Source organism: Symphodus melops (assembly GCF_947650265.1).
Source record: "Symphodus melops genome assembly, chromosome: 5".
Taxonomy (NCBI): Eukaryota; Metazoa; Chordata; class Actinopteri; order Labriformes; family Labridae; genus Symphodus; species Symphodus melops.
This window is the reverse complement of record NC_136695.1, coordinates 23,670,551-23,694,050: the sequence shown is the minus strand read 5'-3', so window position 1 is coordinate 23,694,050 and position 23,500 is coordinate 23,670,551. Positions and strand designations below refer to the sequence as shown.

Here is a 23,500-nt window from a genome sequence, read left to right as displayed (position 1 = left end):
ATTTTAAGCCTTTTTAAATTAGAGTAGTAATTATGGTTTGTTCAAAGTGTTCACAGTATTTATGCATCGATTGTCCCGCTCTATACAAATGATAGTGCCTCTTCTCAGTTTGCGTCATTAGTTTAGAGATATTTCAAACAACACAGATCTGAAAAGCCTCACTTCAGAGTCCTGATACTTTCAGTTAAGCCGAATCAGAAAGCACATTTTCCCCCAACAGAAGGCCGAGCACAAAAAGTTTGTTTTATATTTGAAAGCTCAGAAGGATGAGCTTAATGACAGCCTATTTGCATGTCCTGCTCCGACCTCCAGCTCAGCAGCAAGAGTGGACAACAGGAACATGAGGAATAGAGGAAAAATCTTTCCTTCATATTATCATGTATGTTCTGTGCCAGAAAATCCTCTTCCACTCTTTAATTAAGAAAGTGAAAGTGACCTCTTGTTCAATTTAAATGACCTCAATGTATGCAGTGTGTGACTTCTGCACTCCAGCTGCTGACCTCTGTCCCTCTGTTCTCTTCACAGGAACACATTTCAGTGAACTGGGACAAGCTGTGGATTGTTTACCCAGCACAAACACTAACTTTAGTCTATATTTTATGAAATGCCAGAAGAGCAGTCTGGTTGTCACTTGCCCTTTGGTACCTGCTCTCAACACGTGGATTATTATCTGTAAAATTCTGCTGCGTTTTGTTGAAATAATAATCCTCTTCAGCAGATATTTATATTTTCACTGTATCTTTTCTTCACATTAAACTATTATCATCTTTTTCCACACTGACATGCAGCATTTGTTGTATTTCTCCTTTTGAGTCTTTTTAAAGGGAGGGAGATTGGGTCAGAAATTAAAACGATATGTTTGTTGCCATGAACTGTAAATGAACATAAGTTTAATTATAATAAATATTTAAATATACAGATTCCACTGATCTTGCTTTAAAAAAAAAACTGAAAAAAATTCACTGAAATCCTGTACTCTGTGATATTCCAGCAAATTGATGTGTTGACCCATTTTCTCCCCTCATTTGGATTTTTCTCCACACTCTGGCGTTTGTCATCTTGATTGAAAAACACAATAAGGCCCTTTCAACTTTTAAACAGACACATTAGCATCATTTTAACCTGAGAAGTCCTGTATCATTATTTAATTCAATGTAAATTAAGTTTCTTGATTACTGTCCTAAAGTGATTTATGTAAACAAAATCATGGTACGAACTTTGACCTGCATTTGCATTTAATGTGCCTATAGTCTTCAAATATTCACATTATCAATAATGAAATGGTCTGAATTGAATTTAGTATTTATATATTTAACAATTGTCTCAACCCATTGTCTTTTTGGTAGTATTATCCCTTTTTGTCATATTGTTTTCTCTCAGTTGCCAACACTTGTTTATAATTGAGAGCAGAAAATAATGTGAAACATAGCTGCCATATGATGTTGTACTGTGGTAGTTATATTCTATCCCTTTCATGAAGTACACTTACAGAGATTTAAAAATAAAAGATGCAAAGCCAGCATTTACATTAAAAAAAGGTGTTTATTTATTAATGTCTTAATGCACTCTTTCACATTGTTTCTTTAATGTTATTACACTCCAATGACAAAACTATTTTTCGTAGAGGGGCAATGAAACCATGTCAGCTGAATGATGTGACGTCAGGTTGGGGGTTAGGAACGTGACTTGTTCATTTGTCTACTGGGCGATCTCCTGAGCCTTGGCCTTTGCTTTTTCATACATATCTCGGAACCAGTTCCTGAGAAGGAGAATACAAAGTTGATTGTCAAAAAAACAGTTGATTGTCTGACTTGTGCATGCATCTGTGTTTGCGCTGGCAATCACCTCGTGTTTTCTGCAAACTCGCTGTTATGGACGTTCCCAAAGGCAGTTTTGGCTTTCTCAGCCAGGTCCTTGCTCACTTCAGCCATTTGATTGCCAAAATTGGTAAATTTCTGCTCGATAGTTTCCTCCTCCTGGGCCTCTGCAAAGTTTGACAAAAAAAAAAGTTACACAACTCTGAAGAACGAACGCATCGTAGCAGGACCGTTTTCAGTCAGGAAAAGACGTACCTGTGTACGCGACGAAAGCCAGCATCAGCACGGCAACTGCAAGGTACAGTCTCATCTTGGCAGTGGCTTCCTGAGCAGCAATGAAAGGAACAATTTGGTTGGTTACTTGTCTTAAGAGAATAAACATTAGCACAGTGAGAGATCAATAAAGGTTGTAGCTTGTCAATACAAATATGCCGCCCCCGTCGTCTTCAGCACCACTTAAGCTGGACAGCTCCTTTCACGTATGCTACACGCCTTTACATTGTACAGATAAACACCAAAAAGGCTTTTTGGCTGTCGTCTTCGTGTGGTAGATTTAAAGAAACAAGTCACAACAGCTCGTAGCACAAAAGAATGATTCACAGATGACTGTTTGTCAGCCAGCTATAAGCCAAAGAATACAAGCCCACAGTGATGCTAATGGTTGCAGACATACCTGTTGTCCGGTAGAGAGAAGAAAAAAAGTCTGTGTGTGTCTGGGCACTGAAGTATGTTCCTCTTTATAAGGCTGCTGTGACGCACTTCTGCAGACTTTGGTCAGCGTATACACGTGGTGACATTGGTGGGTCGCTGCCCCCTTTATTGACCAGCACCGTTGTGATTGCTTTTAAATATACTGATTTTGCCACATAAATTCGATCGACCAACAGTAACGAGCAAGATTGTGTTTTTGCTGCAGGCTGATTAAATGAGTGGAGACAATAGTCGTTCTCACAAAACTGCCAAAATGTTTTGATTTGTCATGTACAAAGAGAAGGGGAGCGTTTCTCTATTGAACATTAGGAAAAATAAATTCGTTTGGGGCCAGATTTTGTGACTGTAAGAGTTATGTTGATACATTAAGTGACATGAGAGGTAGTGTTTAACAACAGACTGTAACAGATGTGACTAAGGTGTCAGCAAATTGGGAGCTCCCTTTTGGACCTGTTGGATTGGCCAAGATTCTCTTTCTGACTGCCCTACCATACACTTATTGATGATGTCTTCCAGAATTGGCTGTCAGAACTAAAGCTAGATTTATGAAAAGCATGCAAAATTGTTCACCTCATGTTAGAGTTTTATCAAAATGACAGCTTTGTTTTATTTACATTTTTATGCCATTTGTCATCTGTGGAAACTGATCTTGCTGTTATTTGTTGGGTCCCTGGTGCAAACGTTTGCACTTTGATTTGTTTTTGTAAATAGTCAGAGCCCTCAACTAAAAACTTAGACTTAAACTAAAAATATCCCAATATAAAGAAAAGTTCTCATGCAGTCAAAATTAGTAAGGAAAGCATTTAATCATTATTATTATTATTATTAACAAAATATGTACAAAGAATTTGCTCTTTAAAGTAATTGAACTACTTTTCATAGAGTAACATATAGCTCAATGACATTTATTTAGTTGTGTTTAAAATTTTATTAATACAATACAATGCTGTTGCAGTATAAACATCCTTTATGAAAAGGGACAGTAATGACATGTTTGACTGAAAATGTTTGTTCTGGGAGCTTTTGATGCCTTTGTTCAGAGATGAGACAGTGAACAGAAGCAAAGTGCAATCACTACATGACTTGAGCATATAATTCCTCCTATTGTACCTCAGTTACTACTAATCCTTTTTGTTTTATAACCTATGACCTGCATTCCTAATTGATGCCTTGTGTGTTTGTTGTTTGAACCCCTTGTCACATACAGCTTGTAATCTAAAGTAGACATCTGTGGTGAATGCATGCAAAGTCTTATTCTATTTTGGGTAAAGTTTCCACTTCTAAAGCAAGAATTCTACATTTGATTTCGAAACATTTAGATGAAACCTTCCCTTTCTTAACAAGGAACTGAGACACAGATGCAAAATAACAGCAGTCAGTTGAACTACAGTAACCTCTAATTACAGCAAGGACCTGAACCTAGAGCCAGGAAGTCTGAGTCTGACTGTTTGAAGGCTTCATGATTACTTAACATGTCTGTTTTCACACCAAGCGGCCTGCAGCTAACGGCTGAATGCCCATTTGTTGCTAATGACTTGGCCTATAAGGAACCTTGTGGTGATGAATAGCCCACAATTGTGTCTTCACAATGCCTCAACGTTCACACACAATAAATCTGAAAAGCTGAATCTCCATCTCTTTAGTCAGCAAGTGGCCAATGGCCTTATGTATGAGCTTGTGCTTGCGTGCACATAAGCTCCTCTTGAATAATTGTAGGAAGCATAGGGCGTGAAAGAGCCTTGCATGCTCCCAATTTGCAACAACAAGCTTACAAAAAAAGGCTGTTTTTTTGTTAGCATGAGGACCCCTGTGTTGGCTGCTGTTGTGAGTCCGCTCTGATAGGGAAGAAGAAGAGAGGGGGGGTGTTGTCATGTGAGGTAAAATCTCAGCAGGGTTATTTTTTTTATAGAGGGGTTACTTGGAGTCATAGACTATCAAGCACCTGCCTACTCTTTTCTTTTCTTTTCTTTCTTTTTTTTTTTGCTCAGAATGCAGACGATTTATAAGAGCAGACGGAGCAGAAATGCTGAGAAGGCAAGATGTAAGCAGACTTCCTGTTTTTATCGCCTACTGCTGATTCTTGCAACAATGTACAGTTTGATGGCAGTTTCTAATTAAACACTTGTTCCTGAAAGGAGTGAAATCATCTGGGACAAACAGCTACTTATTGTGTTAATCATTCTTTCAGTTTACATGCAAAGCCCTTTGCCACAGACAGAAAGAGTAAACATGTTTTGGTGGTAACGCAATGTGGGGAATTTTCTGGCAAAAACAAAAAAGATCAAATAATTGAAAAACAACTTTCAGAGACTGACACAGAGGACCATTTATTTTACTTTGTTTTAAATATGCTGATCTCAACACCAATATAGTTTGAGGTCATTTTTCATTTATTTCTTATCATGCACAGTGTAAGGTAGAAAGACAATGGAGAAAATGAGAGAGGTATCAGTCTTCAATCTGAGTCTGACCATATATGTTTTATGGTTGAAATCTTAGACTCTTACACGATTAAAACATACTACTGAAAATGTGCACTTTCCCCGCAAGGTCAAAAAAAATAGTTTACGTTACCAGTCTTGTCAGCATTAATATGTCTTCAATAGTCTTTCCTCTCTCTTATAAAATGTGTATGATTGTGTGCATGAGTCAGGTTTTGCTGGATGAAAATTAGCTACTCAGCTAAATCTGGTACAAAGCATGTCTTCTCTTCTGAGACTATTGTTTTTATTAACATTGATTCAAATAAATATTATATATTATATTATATAACAGTACCCACTTTATTCTTCTCCATTAGCTTTAGACCTGTCATCCAATTTCCCATTATATTCAACATTTCACATCTTGCACTTAAACTTACTTTAATTCCCCTTTCGTGATTCTGAAGAAGTTACCAGCTTATATCTCGAGATTTGTCTCATAAAATACACGTTATGTCCTCCAGTGCCAGAGAGTCTTTGTTCATTAATGAGGCAAATTTAGTTTACTTTATCTTCCATAAAGGAAAACACAGCTGCATGTTGGTGCAGCGTGGATTCTGGTGGAGAGGTCAGGAGAAAGGAGGGGGACAAATGGTGTCCTCTACTGGCCCCTGCTCTCCACTTCAAAGGGAAAATCCTGCTGAGTTTAATAAAAGGAACTAGTTCAAAAGTGTTAAACTTGTTCAGACCACCTCCCCCCTTAGGCCGAACCAGATGTGTAGCAATCACTTATTAAGGACAAACTAGCATTGCATCTGAAGTGCAGCTGAAACCTGTGCAGGATCTTGAGATATTGTTGGGGGTAAAATTGTTGTGTAAGACAAAATGTAGAGGGAATCATACTGGACATTTTGAAGCACGAGCTTTTATTTTACAGTAGGTTCATTCACTGCATTCAAAGAGAGAGAGAGAGAGAGAGACCTGGGCCGGTCTGGATTTGCAATCAAATGATATACAGCTGATCAGGCCAACATGATATGTAGCTCGCCCATGCATGTGGGCTTGTGTTTACAAACAGTATCTGTGCATGTGAATGACTCTGACTGGTATGCCTGAGCAAAGATGTCCTTACAAATTCAACCATGCACTCTTTATAATTTGATCAGAGCCTAGATAGAGGTGAAAGTTGTAGAGTGTCACCATTTTTAAAACAGCAGGTTCCCAAATGCCTGTTTGGATTGAGAGGAAGGAATCTTGGAACAGATTATGACAAGTCTGGACAAGAATTAACCGTCGACTAAGGGTTGGGACTGAGTGGGGAGAGTCAGAGAGGAAAGAGGACTTAGTGCAGGTTATACAGAGTATATCATTATTCAAACTATAAAATTCATTGTCTGTTACGGAAAATAACTGAACGCAAAGGGGGGTTGGGTCCCTGGATTCATGTGTTGCTGTCAGCTGTTTGTAAAAGGTACCACTAGGGGTCTGTACCTTCACATAAATGCCCCCATTTAATAAACACAAAAGGCTTTCTTGAAAAATGTTGATTCAATTCAAAGATCAGAGCTACATTTGTGAGAAGTTTTGTATGTTCTTTTTCACAAGAGTTTATTTTACACTAGTTCATGATTTTTCTTTTTTTTTTTTTAAACTCTATCCTATATTTCCTGCCTGAGTATAAGGTAGAGGTTGAACCTTTAACTTCCCATTATCTGGTATACCTATTAGAACATGAGAACTCCACTTGTTCCTCTATCTGAACTCCCTCTTAAATTATAGATGACTCTTTAATGTTTGAGCAGAGGAACAAAGAGCACACACAGGTCTTATTTTTGGGGGGTTCTTTATTCTCTCAGCACTGTTCAGCACACATTGATGCTCTTACAGTGAGCAGCATGGTGGGCACATGACATTTGAAACGTATGGGACACTCTAAATCGGACTGAAGAACACACAAGCATCATTTTGTGATTGTCATTTTTGCATTGCAAGTCGCTTTACATTCCACTTCCAAATGAAGTACAACAAATAAAGAATTCAGAAGGACTCTTAAGTGGTTCAGTATCACTCCAAGTTAAAAATCAGTGCATTTATTGAAATGAAAGACAAGTGTCTACTGGGCTGGACTCACTGCCTTTAGGACTTAAACTCAACAGTTATGTTAACAACAACACAAATTGAAGACAAGTCAACACAAAAGTTAGGGAGTTATGCAGCTAGAATGGCTAATGTAAGTAGAAAAGCAAGCATATTAAAAATAATTGTCTCCTGTGTGTGTTTTAAAAGGCTGTCACTGACTGGGGTGCTCCTATTCAGTGATTAAGAGAGTCAAAAAGAGTAGAAAAAATTCTCTCTTTCTCTTATCAACCATCTTACACTGAACAATGATGCACTTAAAAGAACTGTATCTCGCAACTCCCACCCTTCCTTTTTTTTCCCAGGTATTAAGAAATCAGTGGTCAACACTGCTAAACAACAGCTGACCACCAACCATCAAAAACCTTAAAAACACCAGTCTTTGTTTAGTAAGCAGCAGTCTCCTTGACCTTGTCCACGATGCCCTCAACCTGCTCACGGATCTTGGAGGCGTAAGGGGAGAGCAGCTCGGTCAGCTCATCAATCTTTCCTTCCAGGGAGGTGCGCAGTTCCTGGGCGGTGGCTTCCAGCTGGGTCTTGATGACCTCAGCCTGGGTCTCAAGCTGCTGGCCCAGACCCTCAGCCTGGGTCTTCAGCACGGTAGAGATGTCACTCAGTTTCTTGGTGGCGGAGTCACCGGCCTGCTGGACGAAGGGCTCAACATGTCCTCTCACAGTTTCAAGGTTCTGGGAGGTGCGAGACTGGACCTCACCCAGGTAGGTGGCCACAGTGCTTTGAAGGTAAGAAGAACAACATTTAGATTTCACGTCAACAAAAGAGAAAAGACTTCATTTAATGCGTCCAACAAACTTACTTGCGGATCTCTTCAGTGTCCTTGTTCAGACGCTTCTTCAGCTTGTGGCTGTAGGTGTTGATGCGGCCGCGGACATCATCTGTATTCTGTTCAACCATGGTCTTGAGTTCGCCCAGGTACTCAGTGCTGCGCTCTTTGGCATCCAGCATGTCCTTCTGGAGTTTGTTGGCCAGGAGCTGCAGGTCCTGGGTGATCTGGCCGGTGGAAGCGTCAGTGTAGGGGCTCAGCTTGGCCTGGAGGCCCTCAGAGTAGGTTGTCAGCTCTGCCATGGTGTCAGTGATGAGAGTGCTAAAAGTAAAAACATACAAATTAGGATTGCAAGCATGTTGTAAAGTTTGAGAGATGTACTGATCAAAAGGAGTCTCAGTACTGGATTTGGAATAAATCACTTACTCGAGCTCCCTGGTGAGGTGAGAGGCCTTGAGGTCAGTCACTACTCCATCAGCTTTCTGGTTCAGCTCAGAAATATACTGCCAGAAACGGTCCACACTCTCTTCCCATCTGGTTTCAATGGCATCAGCCTGGCGCACGGCACGGGCGTTGCAGCCTGTAATGGGCAGACATTTTAATGTTTTGATAAATGTACATACATTGTACATCAAATGCACTTATTTGGTCTTGTTGGAAAATACTGTGCACAACAGTGGACATACCAGTGATGACCGCGAGAGCAAGGATCAGAGCAAAAGACTTCATCATTGTTGAACAGACAGATACACCTGAGAAAAAAAATGGGAGAGAAGGTTTATTAATAGACCCCTTATAGAAAAAAGATCAAATGTAATAATTAAAAAAAAAAAAGTCTGTACATTCAAGACAGCAAATTTGAAAACATGCACCTAAAGAAGCACTTAAAAAAATAATATTGACTACACAAGCTTTCAGTAATTAAGAAGCGTTGTAAAAGCAAAAGAGACTTGTGTCCTCCTTGCCAGCACTCACCTGTGAGGTTGAGACTCCGTGCTCTCTGTGCGCTGTCTGAGGGTATTTATACTCTCCCAAGAGATCGCTGCTGATGCGCGTGCCACTTCAGGAGGAGGGGGGGGGGGCATGCTCGCGCGCCTGCGATGATTTGATTCCTGTTTTGTTCCACGCTGCGTGACACCAACAGCGCGTCCGAAGTTCTCACAGATTTGTGTCGTATCCAGAGGGTGATTGGGCAACCTGTCCGTCACAAGAATAACGGGGTAAAAGTTCTCTGTCATATTTTAAACAGCTGACAAAACTTAAGCTACAGTGAATCTTCTGCGCAAAGTAAACAAATCTACTCTGAAGACACTTAGTTTCTAAAAGCGTACGTGGGCTTTCCTTGTGTTTCTAAGAAATGAAAATAGTGCCAATAAAATATCTTTGCTTAATTTAGGCTGCTTAAAATGTTGGAAAATATAGATTGCAAGGCTTCTTATTCGCTCATTTGAATATTTCTGAGGTTGAAATTGAGCCAATACAATATGTCATCTTATGTTACTGAAATGTAACACTCAACCAGAATCATAAAACCACTACTAGGCCAGTATTTCGCTACTTTGATGTTTTTTTTTATAAATAAGGCCAACATAATAAGATACAGTGTTCTTTCACAAAGAAACAAAGCATTGGCAACAGAGATATATGAGGAGTTTTTTTATGGTTATGAAACATTATGAAATAACCACAAGGGCTGCAAAAGCAACACATGATACTGAGCATTCACATCATGCTGCAGAATCATTGGACATTATTAATGGCAAAGATTCTTGATGACTGATGAACCTAAGCAGGATGAGAAAAACAATAAAGAGCACTCCAAAAGAAAAGGCCTCAAACTGAAGTTAGATTAAGTCGTTTACCTTGTTATTGTTTATAAAAAAAATTCTAGGCTATTGTACTTTTTTTGTTGCTTCTGAAACTGAATCTGTTTTTTTAAACCAGCATCTGAAAATGTGCTGTGGTTGTCAATTAGAAATAGTTAAAAAATAAAAACACTCGTGACAAAAGTAAAAAACTTAAACTTCAATTATACAATACTACACAGTAAATAGTTTTAAACCATAGGTGAGAATCAAATATTGCAGGCAATCAGTTAAAGGGTTTTTCTCTTTTAACATTATAATCAAGCACCCTCATCTGAATGAATAATCTCACTGGCATATCAATGTAAAACAGCCTTTTATTCCTGCATTTCAATCTTAAAGGTCTGTAAATGCCGACTGTTGACACCCCACCTTTACACCTATTCAACTAGTTCCTTCAGACTCACAATGTCCAGTTCCCACGTCTTTGTTCTCAAAGTGAATTTTAGATTGGTGACGTTTCTTGCAAGCAGATCCTTTGCACCCGTTTCAGTGTGATGTACTTGCTATCAATTACCTGTAAGTGCCTGAAGAACAAATAATGTGTCAGCATTACAAGGTGAGCATGTTCGGGCTTGGGGACGCCCAAGTACAGCAAGCCCACTGCAAAACAAGGATAACAGGTATTAAAGTTACTGAGAACATAAAACCTTTTAGTATTTGAAGAAGTTTGTGGTGAGAAAAAAAAGTGAACTAAAAAGGAACTGCAGAAAAACAATGATGACGTGATGAATGTTGATGAACGCAAGGCAAAATTGTTTACCACCGTTTATTGAGCAACCAAAGTGCTGGAACATTTATTTCTCAATTGATACACATGCACACATGCTCTCCTCGACAGGCTGAATCGTTTTGTTATGATTCAAGTTAACAAAGACTGTTGTTGCTGTAAACTAACACAGACTTTGGAATTCGAATGTCTTAACAACAAGAAATACAGCTGAAAGTATTGTGACTTAAATCACAAACCATGTCATTTGTTTATCTATTGGAGCATTTATTGATTTTTACATGAGGTAAGGTTATTCTGTGTTCACCGAAACAACAAGGGAAATTCCTTATTTGTGTAAACCTTGTGTAAATTGAGGTTATCAACAACAGCCATTCAACCTCATGTTAAAGGCTGGTGTTGAAAAAAGGGGAAAATATTGCATAACTCTTTTGTTATGTCGTTTTATTTTGATTATTAACTGTACATTGTAATTTCAATGGAAGCTGGTTGTATCCTACAAGCTGTGACTTGTCCTCTGTAAAGTCCAACTCTGACCCCTCAGTGCCCATGTGTAATGACTTTTGCTCTTTAGGACTGGACCCTTTAATGGCGTTTGCTTGGTTGTGTTATTTTTCACAGAAACACACGTTTACACAGGAACAAAGTTTAAACGGGCTGGCTTGGTCAAGTAATGAGGGTGAGAACATGATAACATCGGCGTGTGATAACCAAAATAAGAGGTCATCTGTGTGCAGAGTGATTGTGACACTACAGAAACTCAGCAAACGATGATTAATAAACACAAAAGTTTAATTGGTGTTCATCTAACACTGTCCCAAAATTCATTTGTTTTTTACTCCTTTGAATTGGAAAGAAAAAAACCTTTTGCTCCACTTTTCTACTGCAGTGTGTGTATCACTTCAAGAGGTGTGTGTTCAGATAACAAGACGAGTTCAGGTCAAACTTACACTATCAGGACCAGTGACTTCATCCTTACATTACATAGAAGATTCTTACATAATTCACCTATTTCATTTCAAACATACTCATGAGCTTTTATCTATTTTGTTTCAGCTTTACAGGAAACCTGTTGTCCCTTGTGTGAAACCTTTTGCTACAGAAGCTCCTAAGATGTATATCTAGTATGGTGATTGCAATCATAAACACGTTTTTCTGTGCTTGTGTTTTGCAGAGCACTGGTCCACAGTGACTACATTTGAACCACAAAGGTCCCAAACCAGAACAAACAAACCAGTGCATGATGTCATGCTTCCCAGAACCACCGGGACTACAAGTACAGAGAGAGAAGTGAAACAGACAGAATCAAGACGAGACCATGAGCTAATACAGTAAAACATTTGACACAACAATCTAACACACGGCCGCTTCTCCTTTTGCTCCACATCAACAGACGCAATGTCAAACATTCATTCTCATGCAAGGATGTTTTCGAGGGCATTCGTGTGAACAGAAGTAACCTCGGCCTGAAAATGACTAATTGTGTTTTTGGTGAAGTCTGGATGATCTCACCCTTTCAAACAGGCAAACATGTGTTTAGACGACTCAGCAGGGGCACTGCAGTTAACAGCTGTGGGTGAGAAGTTGTTGAACCTGATGGTAAAGTTCAGTGAAGTGTTATATCCCCCCCCATCATCTGATTCTGAGTCAGAATGGGATCGTCTGAGGGGAATGTGTGGTGATAAAGGGAAAATGCTGAGATGGACTGTTGCTAGCTTTCACGTTTGAAGCGCTCAGTGGTGGCGTTCTCCTTTGATGTCAAAAGTCGAATTCACACTGCCGCTCCAAGGTGTGATGTTAACTTCCCTGTGACGTTTCTCCCTCAGTGTGAATGTCACCGAGGCGTAAAACAGGGACAAATTGACCCCCGCCCTCTCCCCTCCCCCATGCCACTTTTGATGATGATAGTTCCAGAGGCATTACAGGATTGCAGAGGCAAGATGGGATCGGCTGAGCCAAAGGGAGAACGCAGCACTGTCTTTGTGCAATGTAAATTCACAAAATGGGAAATCAATATTAAGCCATTGCAGATTTAGTATGGTTGTCTTAAGGGGCATGCTGACGAGGTTCTTTACGGCACTGTAGGGGAATCGCACTTTTAAAAGCGCTAAAACTATGTAGTTCAGTCTACGCAGACACAGGGGTTGAGTGGCTGTATGTGTCCTCTTCATTGAGTTTTCGTTTAAATTAGTGTAAATGTAGCTTCTCTCCTGTGCAGCTTTAGAACATGTGATCGGTCGCCCTTTCATGCCAATTACTGAATGATGGTAGAGTGGGGAGTTTGTTTGCTCGGAAAAGTATCAATACTAGAAGCAGGAGCAAACAGCTGTCCTGGCCAATGTACCAAAAGTTTCAAACAAATACGTCCACTGCACCTCTGAAGAACTATTAAAAAAATGTACTACATACAGTAAACCCCTTTAGAAAAAAAGCATAACTTCTTTTCATCCAATCTTACTTATGTTGAACTAGTTCTTTAGTTTATCTGCTTTAGTATATTGTTGTTGTTTTTTTACAACTGATGAGATTAGATAAATTTGATTGGTTCATACATGGACATAATAAGGGTGGTTATGTCAGTCCTATTTATGTAACTCCATAAAAAGTGTGTGTGTGTGGGGGGGGGGGGACGCCCTCTTCCAGGAAATTGTAGACTTAGACTTAGACTGAACTTTATTGATCCTTTGGGATGGCTCCCTCAGGAAATTTAGGTTCCTCCCCAAATTCAACATTTTTAACTTCTTTAGATCTATGATTCCAAATTTTCTCAGTTTGTGACATCACAAGTTGGATTCTGGTAAGAAAATATCCACCCATGCACTCTATCAACAGCCTAGAGCAAAACTTTTGCCTAGGTCCGCCATTTTTATTGTCTCTACAGAGGAGCGATGTCTACCGAGAAAACTCAGGGTGGCTCATTGCATTTAAAGAGACACACAACACAACGGAGCGTTCTGAGAGAGAAGGTTTCTACAGGGTCACAAACCTCATCTGGTGATTGATTCATGTTTTATTTGGACCAATGCACAGCACAGATGTTTCATTTAGAGCACAGGGGACTGTTTGAAAAGGTGAAAAAAGCGTATAATGTCCCCTTTAATGTTTTGTTACAAAAAAGTAATGCTTTTTTGCGCACATACTATAAGCTACAGAGCAGCATCAGTATTAAAGTTCATCACTTGAACACATAACTCGGTGTGCCTCACTTTCCCCCCTGTATATACTTATTTTAAAAGTGGGTCATATGAGCTCAACAGCGCCCCCTAACAATGTAATCAATAGAAGGTTTCCCCTGGATAGATGACATTTGGTAGGCATAACCAACATTTAAAACTTAAGACATCTCTTGAAGTTTTAATTTATTTACTTTTAAAACAGCTCAACATCTGTAGGTGCAAAAATACAAACTCAAAAAGTTAAGAAATTGGGTAATTCTGATCCTCATTCCAAAAAGATCCCAATATGTACATACTATGTAAATGATATAGTAAGGAACTACAACCTCTAAATTTGAAGATTATAAAAAAATAACCAATAACCTTTAGACACAATCAGAATTGTGTGTGTACTTGTAGGGTTAACGCTGAGTACAGTCCGTGACAGCTGGGGGCAGAACAGAGGAATGTTGTTTGCCACTGGGCATGGTGGCGTGGGAGTGAGCTGGCAGCAGGGATGCAGGCACAAAAGGGAAGAAAAGGAATAGAAAAACAAGGTGGAAGCAGGACGTGTTTTTGAACTTCCAGACTTGCAGAGACAAACCTGAACATGTTACATACAAGACCCACAATTGGATCCTGCAGGGGCGTGGCAGGGGGGGCATGATTTGCAGCTAGACAGTGAACAAACAAGAGAATTTCCCTTTTACTTTTGAATGTAATCAAGACAGAATGTGTGTTGCTTTCTCATAACTAGAAACATTTAAAACCATGTTTTGGAAAATAGCCGGCCGCTATGGAGCCAACATTTGTGCATGAATTTATACAAAGAAGTGACTTACTGTATGTGTTCATCAGATGGCACTCACTTCTGACTTATAAACTATTTGAAATGCTGTTTTGAAGGTGTTAAAAGAGGAATTACAAATACATCCTGTTGTTGTTGTTTTCCTTACTTTACACAAAGAAACCCAAATGGGTGTCCGTACACTTTAAGAACACATTTCCAAGTCGAACTAGAAGTTTGTTTTACTTTGATTTTATTCACAAGATAGAAATAGATCACATTGTCAATTTATAATTTATCAGCTTTTATTACTTCAAATAAATCTAAAGACATTTGCAGAGAATACTATTTGATGCCCTGTCTTTCTGTCCGGCCTCAGGTGGAGCTTGACCTAGTTGGTTTTGACAGTAGACTGGTATAGGGCATTGAGATGAGGTTCCAGCTTTTCTCTCAGCCTTTCAGCGTAGGGGGAGGCCAAATCTCTCAGCTGCTCAGCTCTCACAATCAGTGTGATGGCAACCTGCTCTCCTATGGGAGCCAACCTCTCAACTAAGGGCACAAATTATTTCTTAAAAATTGTCATCCCATGGTCAACAAGCGTGCCACTGTATAGACCAAACATCAATGAGAGTTTGTTGATGTTTTCCGCAGTTTCATCGGGAAGCTGGTCCCAGGCAAAGTCCATATAAGACTCAGCCCATTTGGCACCCTCTTCTAGACGGGCACTAAACATGAGAGTGAACAGAAAGATCAAGTCAAGTTCTTAAACTGTACCAGTTCTTCATAGGAGTTTGCATGTCAGGTATTTCCACCAATACTACATCATAAGGATGTCATCCATAGTCCTTTAAGGCCTACCTCAAAGCTTTTCCAAACTCAGTCTCCCCAATCACAGTGAGGACTTTGTCTGCAGCACGGCCAGTGCTTTCAACATATCCCCAGAATGCATCATTCAGCCCATCCAGCTTTGAGCTAGGTTTATCAGCATACAAGAGGTTGGCATTACAGCCTGTCGAACAAAAAGATTTGCACAAAGACATTTTTTTTTTTTACCACCCAACAGATTGCAGTCCATTTTCATGAGCATACCAGTATATACATTTCATGATTCCTAAAAAACACTGGAATTTTCCCTTTATACTCACCAGTGAAAACAGCAAGGACGAGCACAACTAGGACCTTCATGACTCTTCTGTGAGTAAACCTGTGCAGGCCCACTTCGCAGCGCTTGTGCTTTAGTCTGCCAGTCAGTCAACATCCCAAAGTCCAGGTGCAGGAGTCTCACTGTCACTTGGCCTCTGCTCCCCTCACTGGCATCTTGTGCCATGCAGCACTCACTCAGATCCACACTGACTCTTATCTTAGTTGAACGTTTTAGGACAGTTGCACTGTGGTTCATTTGCTGCTCTGTGTGCCCTTGAATTACGCTATGACGAAGATCAGTTAAATATTATTGTCAAAAGTTATATTTGAGCATAAAGTTGATGTGCAATAAGTGCATAAATAAAAAGTATTTCAACATTAACAAAACATATTTTGTCCCCCATTTGATGATGATTCTGACGTCAAGTCAGTAAGTCGGGCAACTAGAGTATTTCTTTTACACGTTTTTTAAGTTGTTGTTTGGACTTGAGCAGGTGTTCCATGTGCATTTTACAATTCAGAAACTCGTATTTCTGATGTGTCCGACACCATGTAAATGCACCACACAATCCTCTATTACAGCGGGAGTGGCCTGTGGTGCTATGCATTCTGGGAGTTGTTGTCTTTTATGCACATGAGCCAAAAACACACTTTCTGCCTTTTTTTCAGTCAAGAAGGCACCAACTTCAAAATTCATTTCACATTTCTACAACATATATGATCCAATGTCAATAGAGATTCATGTTTTAATGGGTGAAGTATCCCTTTAAGTAAGTTTTTGTTTGCCCTCTTGTTTAATTTAATGTGTTTCTGCACTTGGGCCCATCTGTTTCCAAAGTGGTTTTGTAAGTTGTCTAAATGGGATGCTGATTAGAAAAGGCAGAAAGAAAAATCTCTGTTGTATGGCAGAAAAGTCCTGAAAAATTCCTGATATTTGCTGGAGTAGCTGTATGTGTAACAGCTGTATGTAAACAGCCGCATTTTTTGCTCTGACATCACTCAAAATTTCTTCTGCTAGATCACTAGCATTTTTTCCGCAGCAAGTCAGAGTGAGCTGCTGTGAAAATACAATACGATATTCTCCAGAGAATTGACCTCGAGCCAATGGGAGGGGGTCGTGATGTTTGTATTCTGTGACTGCTGCACCGTGCATAGAGTGCATGCATGTGACCGCTACGATCTCCCTGCTTGTAATTACACTGCTGCATAATGCTTTCTGTTCACCACTATGTCACTCTCTGCTCTTTTGTTGACTTTGTGATTCTGCCGAACTACATGTTGCATTGATATAGAGGCAGATGACGTCATTGTAGTGTTGTATAGCAGACTGTTGCTTCATCTGCTACTTCCATGCCTTTTTTTTCATGTCACATATTATCCCAGGAGATCCCCCCCCCTCCGCCTCTGACAGGGACACTCTCCAGCTGTGAGGTGCATATGAGAAGGTAGCTCTCGAGACATACACTTCTAAGTCATACTGCACCCAATAACACAAGATGAGCAGAGTCCTCAGCTGCAAAGCTCAGCTTGAGCAATGTAAGTATACATAGTATACATGCCAAGTTCGTCATTTTAAATATATGTTTAAGGGTCCTTAATAACAACGAGAGAGCCATTGTAGGTGTGAACAATGTGACGGATTCCTGTTAAATCCTGACTTAATATGTTTAAAATGCTATTTTGAAGTGGTTAAAGGAGGAATTTCAAATACATCCTGTTGTTGTTTTCCTTACTTTACAAAAAGAAAACCAAAAACCACTGTTTGTGCATGAGTGTATATATAGAAAGAGATCACATTGTCAATATGCATTATTTATCAACTTTTATTACCTCAAATAAATCCAAAGACATTTGCAGCTTTTAAAACAGATTAGCTGGACTTTCATATAACCAGCAAGGATACATCTTGGGATCAGAGAATTGATCAACCGTTTAATGTATAATTGAACATCGTTTAATGCAAAATCCTGCCTCAGGTGGAGGTTGACCTAGTTGGTTTTGACAGTAGACTGGTATAGGGCATTGAGATGAGGTTCCAGCTTTTCTCTCAGCCTTTCAGCGTAGGGGGAGGCCATATCTGTCAGCTGCTCAGCTCTCACAATCAGTGTGATGGCAACCTGCTCTCCTATGGGAGCCAACCTCTCAACTGTGGGCTCAAGTTGTCTCTTCATAGTTCTCAGGCCATTGTCAACAAACATGCCAATGTCTATAGAAACCATGAAGAGTCTTCTGAACATATCTTTTGTTTCTTGGGGAAGCTGGTCCCAGGCTAAGTCCATATAAGACTCAGCCCATTTGGCACCCTCTTCTAGACGGGCACTAAACATGAGAGTGAACAGAAAGATCAAGTCAAGTTCTTAAACTGTACAAGTTCTTCATAGGAGTTTGCATGTCAGATATTTCCACCAATACTACATCATAAGGATGTCATCCATAGTCCTTTAAGGCCTACCTCAAATCTTTTCCAAACTCAGTCTCCCCGATCACAGTGAGGATTTTGTCTGAAGCACGGCCAGTGCTTTCAACATATCCCCAGAATGCATCATTCAGCCCATCCAGCTTTGAGCTACGTTTATCAGCATACAAGAGGTTGGCATTACAGCCTGTCGAACAAAAAGATTAACATTTGAAATATATGACTTTTTTACCACTCAACAGATTGCACTCCATTTTCATGAGCATACCAGTGTAAACGTTTCATGATTCCTAAAAAACACTGGAATTTTCCCGTCATACTCACCGGTGAAAACAGCAAGGGCGAGCACAACTAGGACCTTCATGACTTTTCAGTGAGTATGCCTCTGCAGGTCCACTTTGCAGCACTTGTGCTTCAATGAAGAGATTATTTGGCTTTTATAGTCTGCCAGTCAGTCAACATCCCAAAGTCCAGGTGCAGGAGTCTAACTGTCACTTGGCCTCTGCTCCCCTCACTGGTGAAGTTTATAAATTGAATATACATGTTCACAACAAATGATTCACTGATATAGAGATCAAAAGTAGACTAACACAAAAACCATGGCCCCAGTGTTTTTTATCAATACATTCCAATACTGCATTTATCATCAGGTGTGATATTTCAGAACGCACAAATTGGCCAAAAAACCTTTTTTTTTTCAAACAAGGGATTTATTTAAATAAACCAACATAATAATACAGTTTTAGTAAAACGACAGATCAAATGCATAAACTCCATATTCACAAGTCATACATCATTGTGGCACTGAGCTCCAAACTAAATATTTAGTCTCTGAACAGGTGGCCACCCTATTCATTCATTCAAACTTTAAATGTATCTAGAGACATCTGCAACTTTAAAAAAGGTTATCTTGTGCCATCATACAAACATTGTGAAAAAAAGATCTTGAAAGTATAATGTCTTGTTCAGCAGTTTATTTCAGTTCAGTATGAGGTGGAATGGAATCATTTGGCTTTGGAAGGAGGATGGTACAGGGAGTTGATAAGAGCCTGGACCTCCTGAGCCAGGGGGTCTAGCTTTTCTTTCAGCTTATCAACGTAGGGAGAGGCCATTTCTATCACCTGCTCGACCGTCGGAGTCAGCATGCTGTGGACCTTCTCTGTGACAGGCGACACAATGTTTTTCTTGATCTTGTTGATCCCTTCTATAAATGTAATTTCTATACCGTACACCAGCATGATTTTATCTTCAGGAATCAAGGCATACATTTCTTGGACTGCCTTTTGAATTGGAAAACTAAACGTGAGAGAAAACAGGGAAATAAAGGTTAGTCCTTAATTCCAGTTCTTGTTAGGATAATTAATGTCAGTCACTTCCATACACACTATGCCATGAATGTATCACCAAAGGTTGTGTTTGACTTACTATACATTCCGTCCAAACTCTGAATCCCAGGCGTTGTCAACATAGCCCCAGAATGCATCAGTCAACTCATCTAGCTTAGATTTGGGTTCGTCAGCATGGAAGAGGTTGGCATCACATCCTTTTGTGTGAAGATAAGAGCAATTAAAATATGATGCATATAAGTGCACACTAACTCCTGTTCAGAAAAAGGAAAATGATGTTTTCCTGTCATACGCACTGGTGAAAACAGCAAGGGCGAGCACAACAAGAATCTTCATGACTTTTCAGTGGGTATACCTCTGCAGGTCCACTTGGCAGCACTTGTGCTTCAATGAAGAGATTATTTGGCTTTTATAATCTGCCAGTCAGTCAACATCCCAAAGTCCAGGTGCAGGAGTCTCACTGTCACTTGGCCTCTGCTCCCCTCACTGGTGAAGTTTATAAATTGAATATACATGTTCACAACAAATGATTCACTGATATAGAGATCAAAAGTAGACTAACACAAAAACCATGGCCCCAGTGTTTTTTATCAATACATTCCAATACTGTGCATTTATCATCAGGTGTGATATTTCAGAACGCACAAATTGGCCAAAAATTAAAAGCTGTTCATTGATAAAACTTCTGACTAGAATGAATCCATTGTCTCTAAGTGACAGCAGCATCGCTTTGTCTCTTGAAAACTCCACAAATGTCAAACAGTCTTGATCGCATTCTGCAAATGTTTTATTGAATCAGTTTTTACTCTTGATATCACAACCTGGTTTGGTTCTCCTTCTAACACTCATCATAACCCGTTAAACAGGGTGAACCACTTGATAGTATTTAAAGCAGAAGGACAGAACTAAAGGGACAGTACATAGCCTCAGACAGAACACACATACACACACTTTACAATCTTTACAACCTTCTCCCCTCAGGTCACAAATACAGATCTCTCAACGTGAGGACAAAGAGAGTCCTGTCAAGCTTTGTGTCCACATCTATCAACCATAGGAATGGCTGATCTATTTCTTTATTTACTATTAGCCCACTCTTTTAACCTTTCATATCATATTAATGACATATTTATCACGCTTTTCAATACATTTCACAAGTTAATCTGAATGTTTATTCTTTTCTATCCTGTATTACAACTTTTAGCATGTTTCATTGCTGAGCGGTCCCTCGCATCATGTATTATGGCTTACAAGCTTCACTCACCCAATGCCCTTTGATTGCACTTTGGATATTGATATATGGTATGTGGGTGTTTTGTTTGTTTGTCCTGTGCTGTGATTCATGTGAGCTGTTGGTGCCATCAACACAGGAGCACTGCAGATGTGCAGACCTTGAGGTCCCGGACCTTTCAAACACTTAACCAGGAGTTTGTAAAAAAAAAAAAAAAAAAAACACAACAGACTCTGAAGTTTGTTTTTATTTTAACTTGTGTCTTTTATATGGAAAGAATACAGTAAGTAGGCACAGACAAGAACTCCAACTTTGAAACAGAAACAGATGAGCTGGTGTTATGATTCTGTAAACAACAAACAACATTGATAGAGCCTTGGGATCATACAATACTGCTATTGCACTTCCTCTGTTCTGCATCAGGTTGAGGTTGACTTAGTTGGTTTTGTCAAAAGACTAGAACAGGTTGGTGAAACAAGTGTGGACATACTGAGCCATGGGGTCTAGCTTGTCCTTCATCTTTTCGACATAGGGAGAGGCCATTTCGATCGCCTACTTGGCTCCCTGAGTCAGGACACTTTGGACGTTCTCTATCACAGGGATCAGCCACTCAGCAAAAGGCTCAATGCTTTTCTTTATATCTGAAATCCTCTGATTTGCTTCTGCGTGCATGCCATAGACTACCATAGCGAATCCTTGCATTGCGTCCCTGGTTGGAGGGGGAACCTGCTCCCATGCTGTTTCAGCATAAATACGGGCTGGACCAGCAGCATCTCTTATTCTTGCCCTAAACACAAAAATGAACAAAGAAATAAAGATTACTTCTTAATTCAAGTTCTTGTTCAGATAATAACATGTCAGAAACTTCCTTACATACTATGCCATGAATATATCACCAAAGGTTGTGTTTGACTTACTCCACATTCTGTCCAATCTCTGTCTGCATGATCTTGTTGAAGGCGCCCTCAGCGGTCTGCCTGGCTTTGTAAGCATAGTCTGAGAAAGCATCAGTCCACTCATCCAGCTTCGACTTGGGTTCATCAGCATGCAAGAAGTTGGCATTACAGCCTTTTGTGTGAAGATAAGAACAGTGGAAATATTACACTAATCATGCAAGTACGCATTTACTCCTGTTTAGAAAAAGGAAAATGATGTTTTCCTGTCATACTCACCGGTGAAAACAACAAGGAGGAGCACCACTAGGACCTTCATGGCTCTTCAGTGAGTATACCTGTGCAGGTCCACTTAGCAGCACTTGTGCTTCAATGAAGAGATTATTTGGCTTTTATAGTCTGCCAGTCAGTCAACATCCCAAAGTCCAGGTGCAGGACTCTCACTGTCACTTGGCCTCTGCTCTCCTCACTGCCATCTTGTGCCACGCAGCACTCACTCAGGCCCACACTCTACATATTACACATTCATACTGAATCTCCAGCTTTGTAATAATATATCATTGTAAAGGATTCTGTAAGGCACTTATTGATAACGTTCCATGTCCCAACAGCCAGAAGCTGTGTCCGGCGATCGGGTCGCTGAGGTTGTCGCGGTTGACTGCCGCCCGATCCACATTGCACCCGATCCCTACGGTATCCTCTGTGGGTGGTGGGTCCACAGGAGGAGGGGCCCGTGTCGTCCGTTCAGGCTGAGCCCAGTCGAGCCCCACGTGTGGCCATCATAGGCCACTAGTCAGGAGAAGTTTAAAGACCTCACTGGTGAAGTTTATGAATTGAATATACATGTTCACAACAAATGATTCACTGATATAGAGATCAAAAGTAGACTAACACAAAAACCATGGCCCCAGTGTTTTTTATCAATACATTCTAATACTGTGCATTTATCATCAGGTGTGATATTTCAGAACGCACAAATTGGCCAAAAATTAAAAGCTGTTCATTGATAAAACTTCTGACTAGAAGTGTATCCATTGTCTCTAAGTGACAGCAGCATCGCTTTGTCTCTTGAAAACTCCACAAATGTCAAACAGTCTTGATCGCATTCTGCAAATGTGTTATTGAATCAGTTTTTACTCTTGATATCACAACCTGGTTTGGTTCTCCTTCTAACACTCATCATAACCCGTTAAACAGGGTGAACCATTTGATCGTATTTAAAGCAGAAGGACAAAACTAAAGGGACAGTACATAGCCTCAGACAGAACACACACACACACACACACACACACACACACACACTCACACACACACAATACAATCTTTACAACCTTCTCCCCTCAGGTCACAAATACAGATCTCTCAACGTGAGGACAAAGACAGTCCTGTCAAGCTTTGTGTCCACATCTATCAACTATAGGAATGGCTGATCTATTTCTTTATTTACTATTAGCCCACTCTTTTAACCTTTCATATCATATTAATGACATATTTATCACGCTTTTAAATACATTTCACAAGTTAATCTGAATGTTTATTCTTTTCTATCCCGTATTACAACTTTTAGCATGTTTCATTGCTGAGCGGTCCCTCGCATCATGTATTATGGCTTACAAGCTTCACTCACCCAATGCCCTTTGATTGCACTTTGGATATTGATATATGGTATGTGGGTGTTTTGTTTGTTTGTCCTGTGCTGTGATTCATGTGAGCTGTTGGTGCCATAAACACAGAAGCACTGCAGATGTGCAGACCTTGAGGTCCCGGACCTTTCAAACACTTAACCAGGAGTTTGTAAAAAAAACAAAAAAACACAACAGACTCTGAAGTTTGTTTTTATTTTAACTTGTGTCTTTTATATGGAAAGAATACAGTAAGTAGGCACAGACAAGAACTCCAACTTTGAAACAGAAACAGATGAGCTGGTGTTATGATTCTGTAAACAACAAACAACATTGATAGAGCCTTGGGATCATACAATACTGCTATTGCACTTCCTCTGTTCTGCATCAGGTTGAGGTTGACTTAGTTGGTTTTGTCAAAAGACTAGAACAGGTTGGTGAAAC

At 39.9% G+C, this 23,500-nt stretch overlaps 6 protein-coding genes and 1 long non-coding RNA gene across 8 annotated transcripts in view; all 7 read right to left on the bottom strand.

Annotated features, from left to right (window-relative positions):
* Positions 1-1,531: 1,531 nt before the first annotated feature.
* On the bottom strand, positions 1,532-2,575 carry apoc1 (apolipoprotein C-I). The gene is made up of 4 exons (XM_079344714.1): positions 2,491-2,575; positions 2,073-2,142; positions 1,846-1,984; positions 1,532-1,759 (listed from the first exon to the last, which is right to left on the bottom strand). The coding sequence occupies exons 2-4, from the start codon at positions 2,125-2,127 to the stop codon at positions 1,699-1,701; spliced, it is 255 nt and encodes an 84-aa protein (XP_079200840.1). The 5' UTR covers positions 2,128-2,142; positions 2,491-2,575; the 3' UTR covers positions 1,532-1,698.
* Positions 2,576-6,777: 4,202 nt separating this feature from the next.
* apoeb (apolipoprotein Eb) lies at positions 6,778-8,868 on the bottom strand. The gene is made up of 5 exons (XM_079343403.1): positions 8,844-8,868; positions 8,555-8,620; positions 8,295-8,448; positions 7,902-8,189; positions 6,778-7,819 (listed from the first exon to the last, which is right to left on the bottom strand). The coding sequence occupies exons 2-5, from the start codon at positions 8,598-8,600 to the stop codon at positions 7,474-7,476; spliced, it is 834 nt and encodes a 277-aa protein (XP_079199529.1). The 5' UTR covers positions 8,601-8,620; positions 8,844-8,868; the 3' UTR covers positions 6,778-7,473.
* Positions 8,869-14,641: 5,773 nt separating this feature from the next.
* Positions 14,642-15,628, bottom strand: LOC306824219. The gene is made up of 3 exons (XR_013779113.1): positions 15,551-15,628; positions 15,264-15,414; positions 14,642-15,130 (listed from the first exon to the last, which is right to left on the bottom strand). It is a non-coding gene; the product is annotated as an uncharacterized lncRNA (long non-coding RNA).
* Positions 15,629-17,353: 1,725 nt separating this feature from the next.
* On the bottom strand, positions 17,354-18,426 carry LOC306824151 (uncharacterized protein). Its single transcript, XM_079344165.1, has 3 exons — positions 18,289-18,426; positions 18,001-18,151; positions 17,354-17,867 (listed from the first exon to the last, which is right to left on the bottom strand). Exons 1-3 carry the CDS (start codon positions 18,326-18,328, stop codon positions 17,537-17,539), a joined length of 522 nt encoding a protein of 173 aa, XP_079200291.1. The 5' UTR covers positions 18,329-18,426; the 3' UTR covers positions 17,354-17,536.
* Positions 18,427-18,923: 497 nt separating this feature from the next.
* On the bottom strand, positions 18,924-19,689 carry LOC306824641 (uncharacterized protein). Its single transcript, XM_079344828.1, has 3 exons — positions 19,607-19,689; positions 19,390-19,507; positions 18,924-19,260 (listed from the first exon to the last, which is right to left on the bottom strand). The coding sequence occupies exons 1-3, from the start codon at positions 19,644-19,646 to the stop codon at positions 18,969-18,971; spliced, it is 450 nt and encodes a 149-aa protein (XP_079200954.1). The 5' UTR covers positions 19,647-19,689; the 3' UTR covers positions 18,924-18,968.
* A 1,084-nt stretch (positions 19,690-20,773) lies between these two features.
* LOC306824215 (uncharacterized protein) lies at positions 20,774-21,782 on the bottom strand. The gene is made up of 4 exons (XM_079344259.1): positions 21,714-21,782; positions 21,459-21,609; positions 20,896-21,328; positions 20,774-20,851 (listed from the first exon to the last, which is right to left on the bottom strand). The coding sequence occupies exons 1-3, from the start codon at positions 21,751-21,753 to the stop codon at positions 21,094-21,096; spliced, it is 426 nt and encodes a 141-aa protein (XP_079200385.1). The 5' UTR covers positions 21,754-21,782; the 3' UTR covers positions 20,774-20,851; positions 20,896-21,093.
* A 1,471-nt stretch (positions 21,783-23,253) lies between these two features.
* Positions 23,254-23,500, bottom strand: part of LOC306824539 (apolipoprotein Eb-like) — a 1,098-nt gene continuing 851 nt past the window's right edge. The window contains exons 3-4 of one of the 2 annotated variants that reach the window (XM_079344717.1): positions 23,379-23,500; positions 23,254-23,334 (exon numbers count right to left, since the gene is read on the bottom strand). The exon at positions 23,379-23,500 is cut by the window's right edge and continues 311 nt beyond it. In XM_079344717.1, the coding sequence (XP_079200843.1) occupies positions 23,481-23,500 (20 nt within the window). In that variant the 3' untranslated portion in view covers positions 23,254-23,334; positions 23,379-23,480. Of the gene's footprint in view, positions 23,347-23,378 lie in introns of both variants that reach the window. The other variant, XM_079344716.1, reaches the window with a different exon arrangement.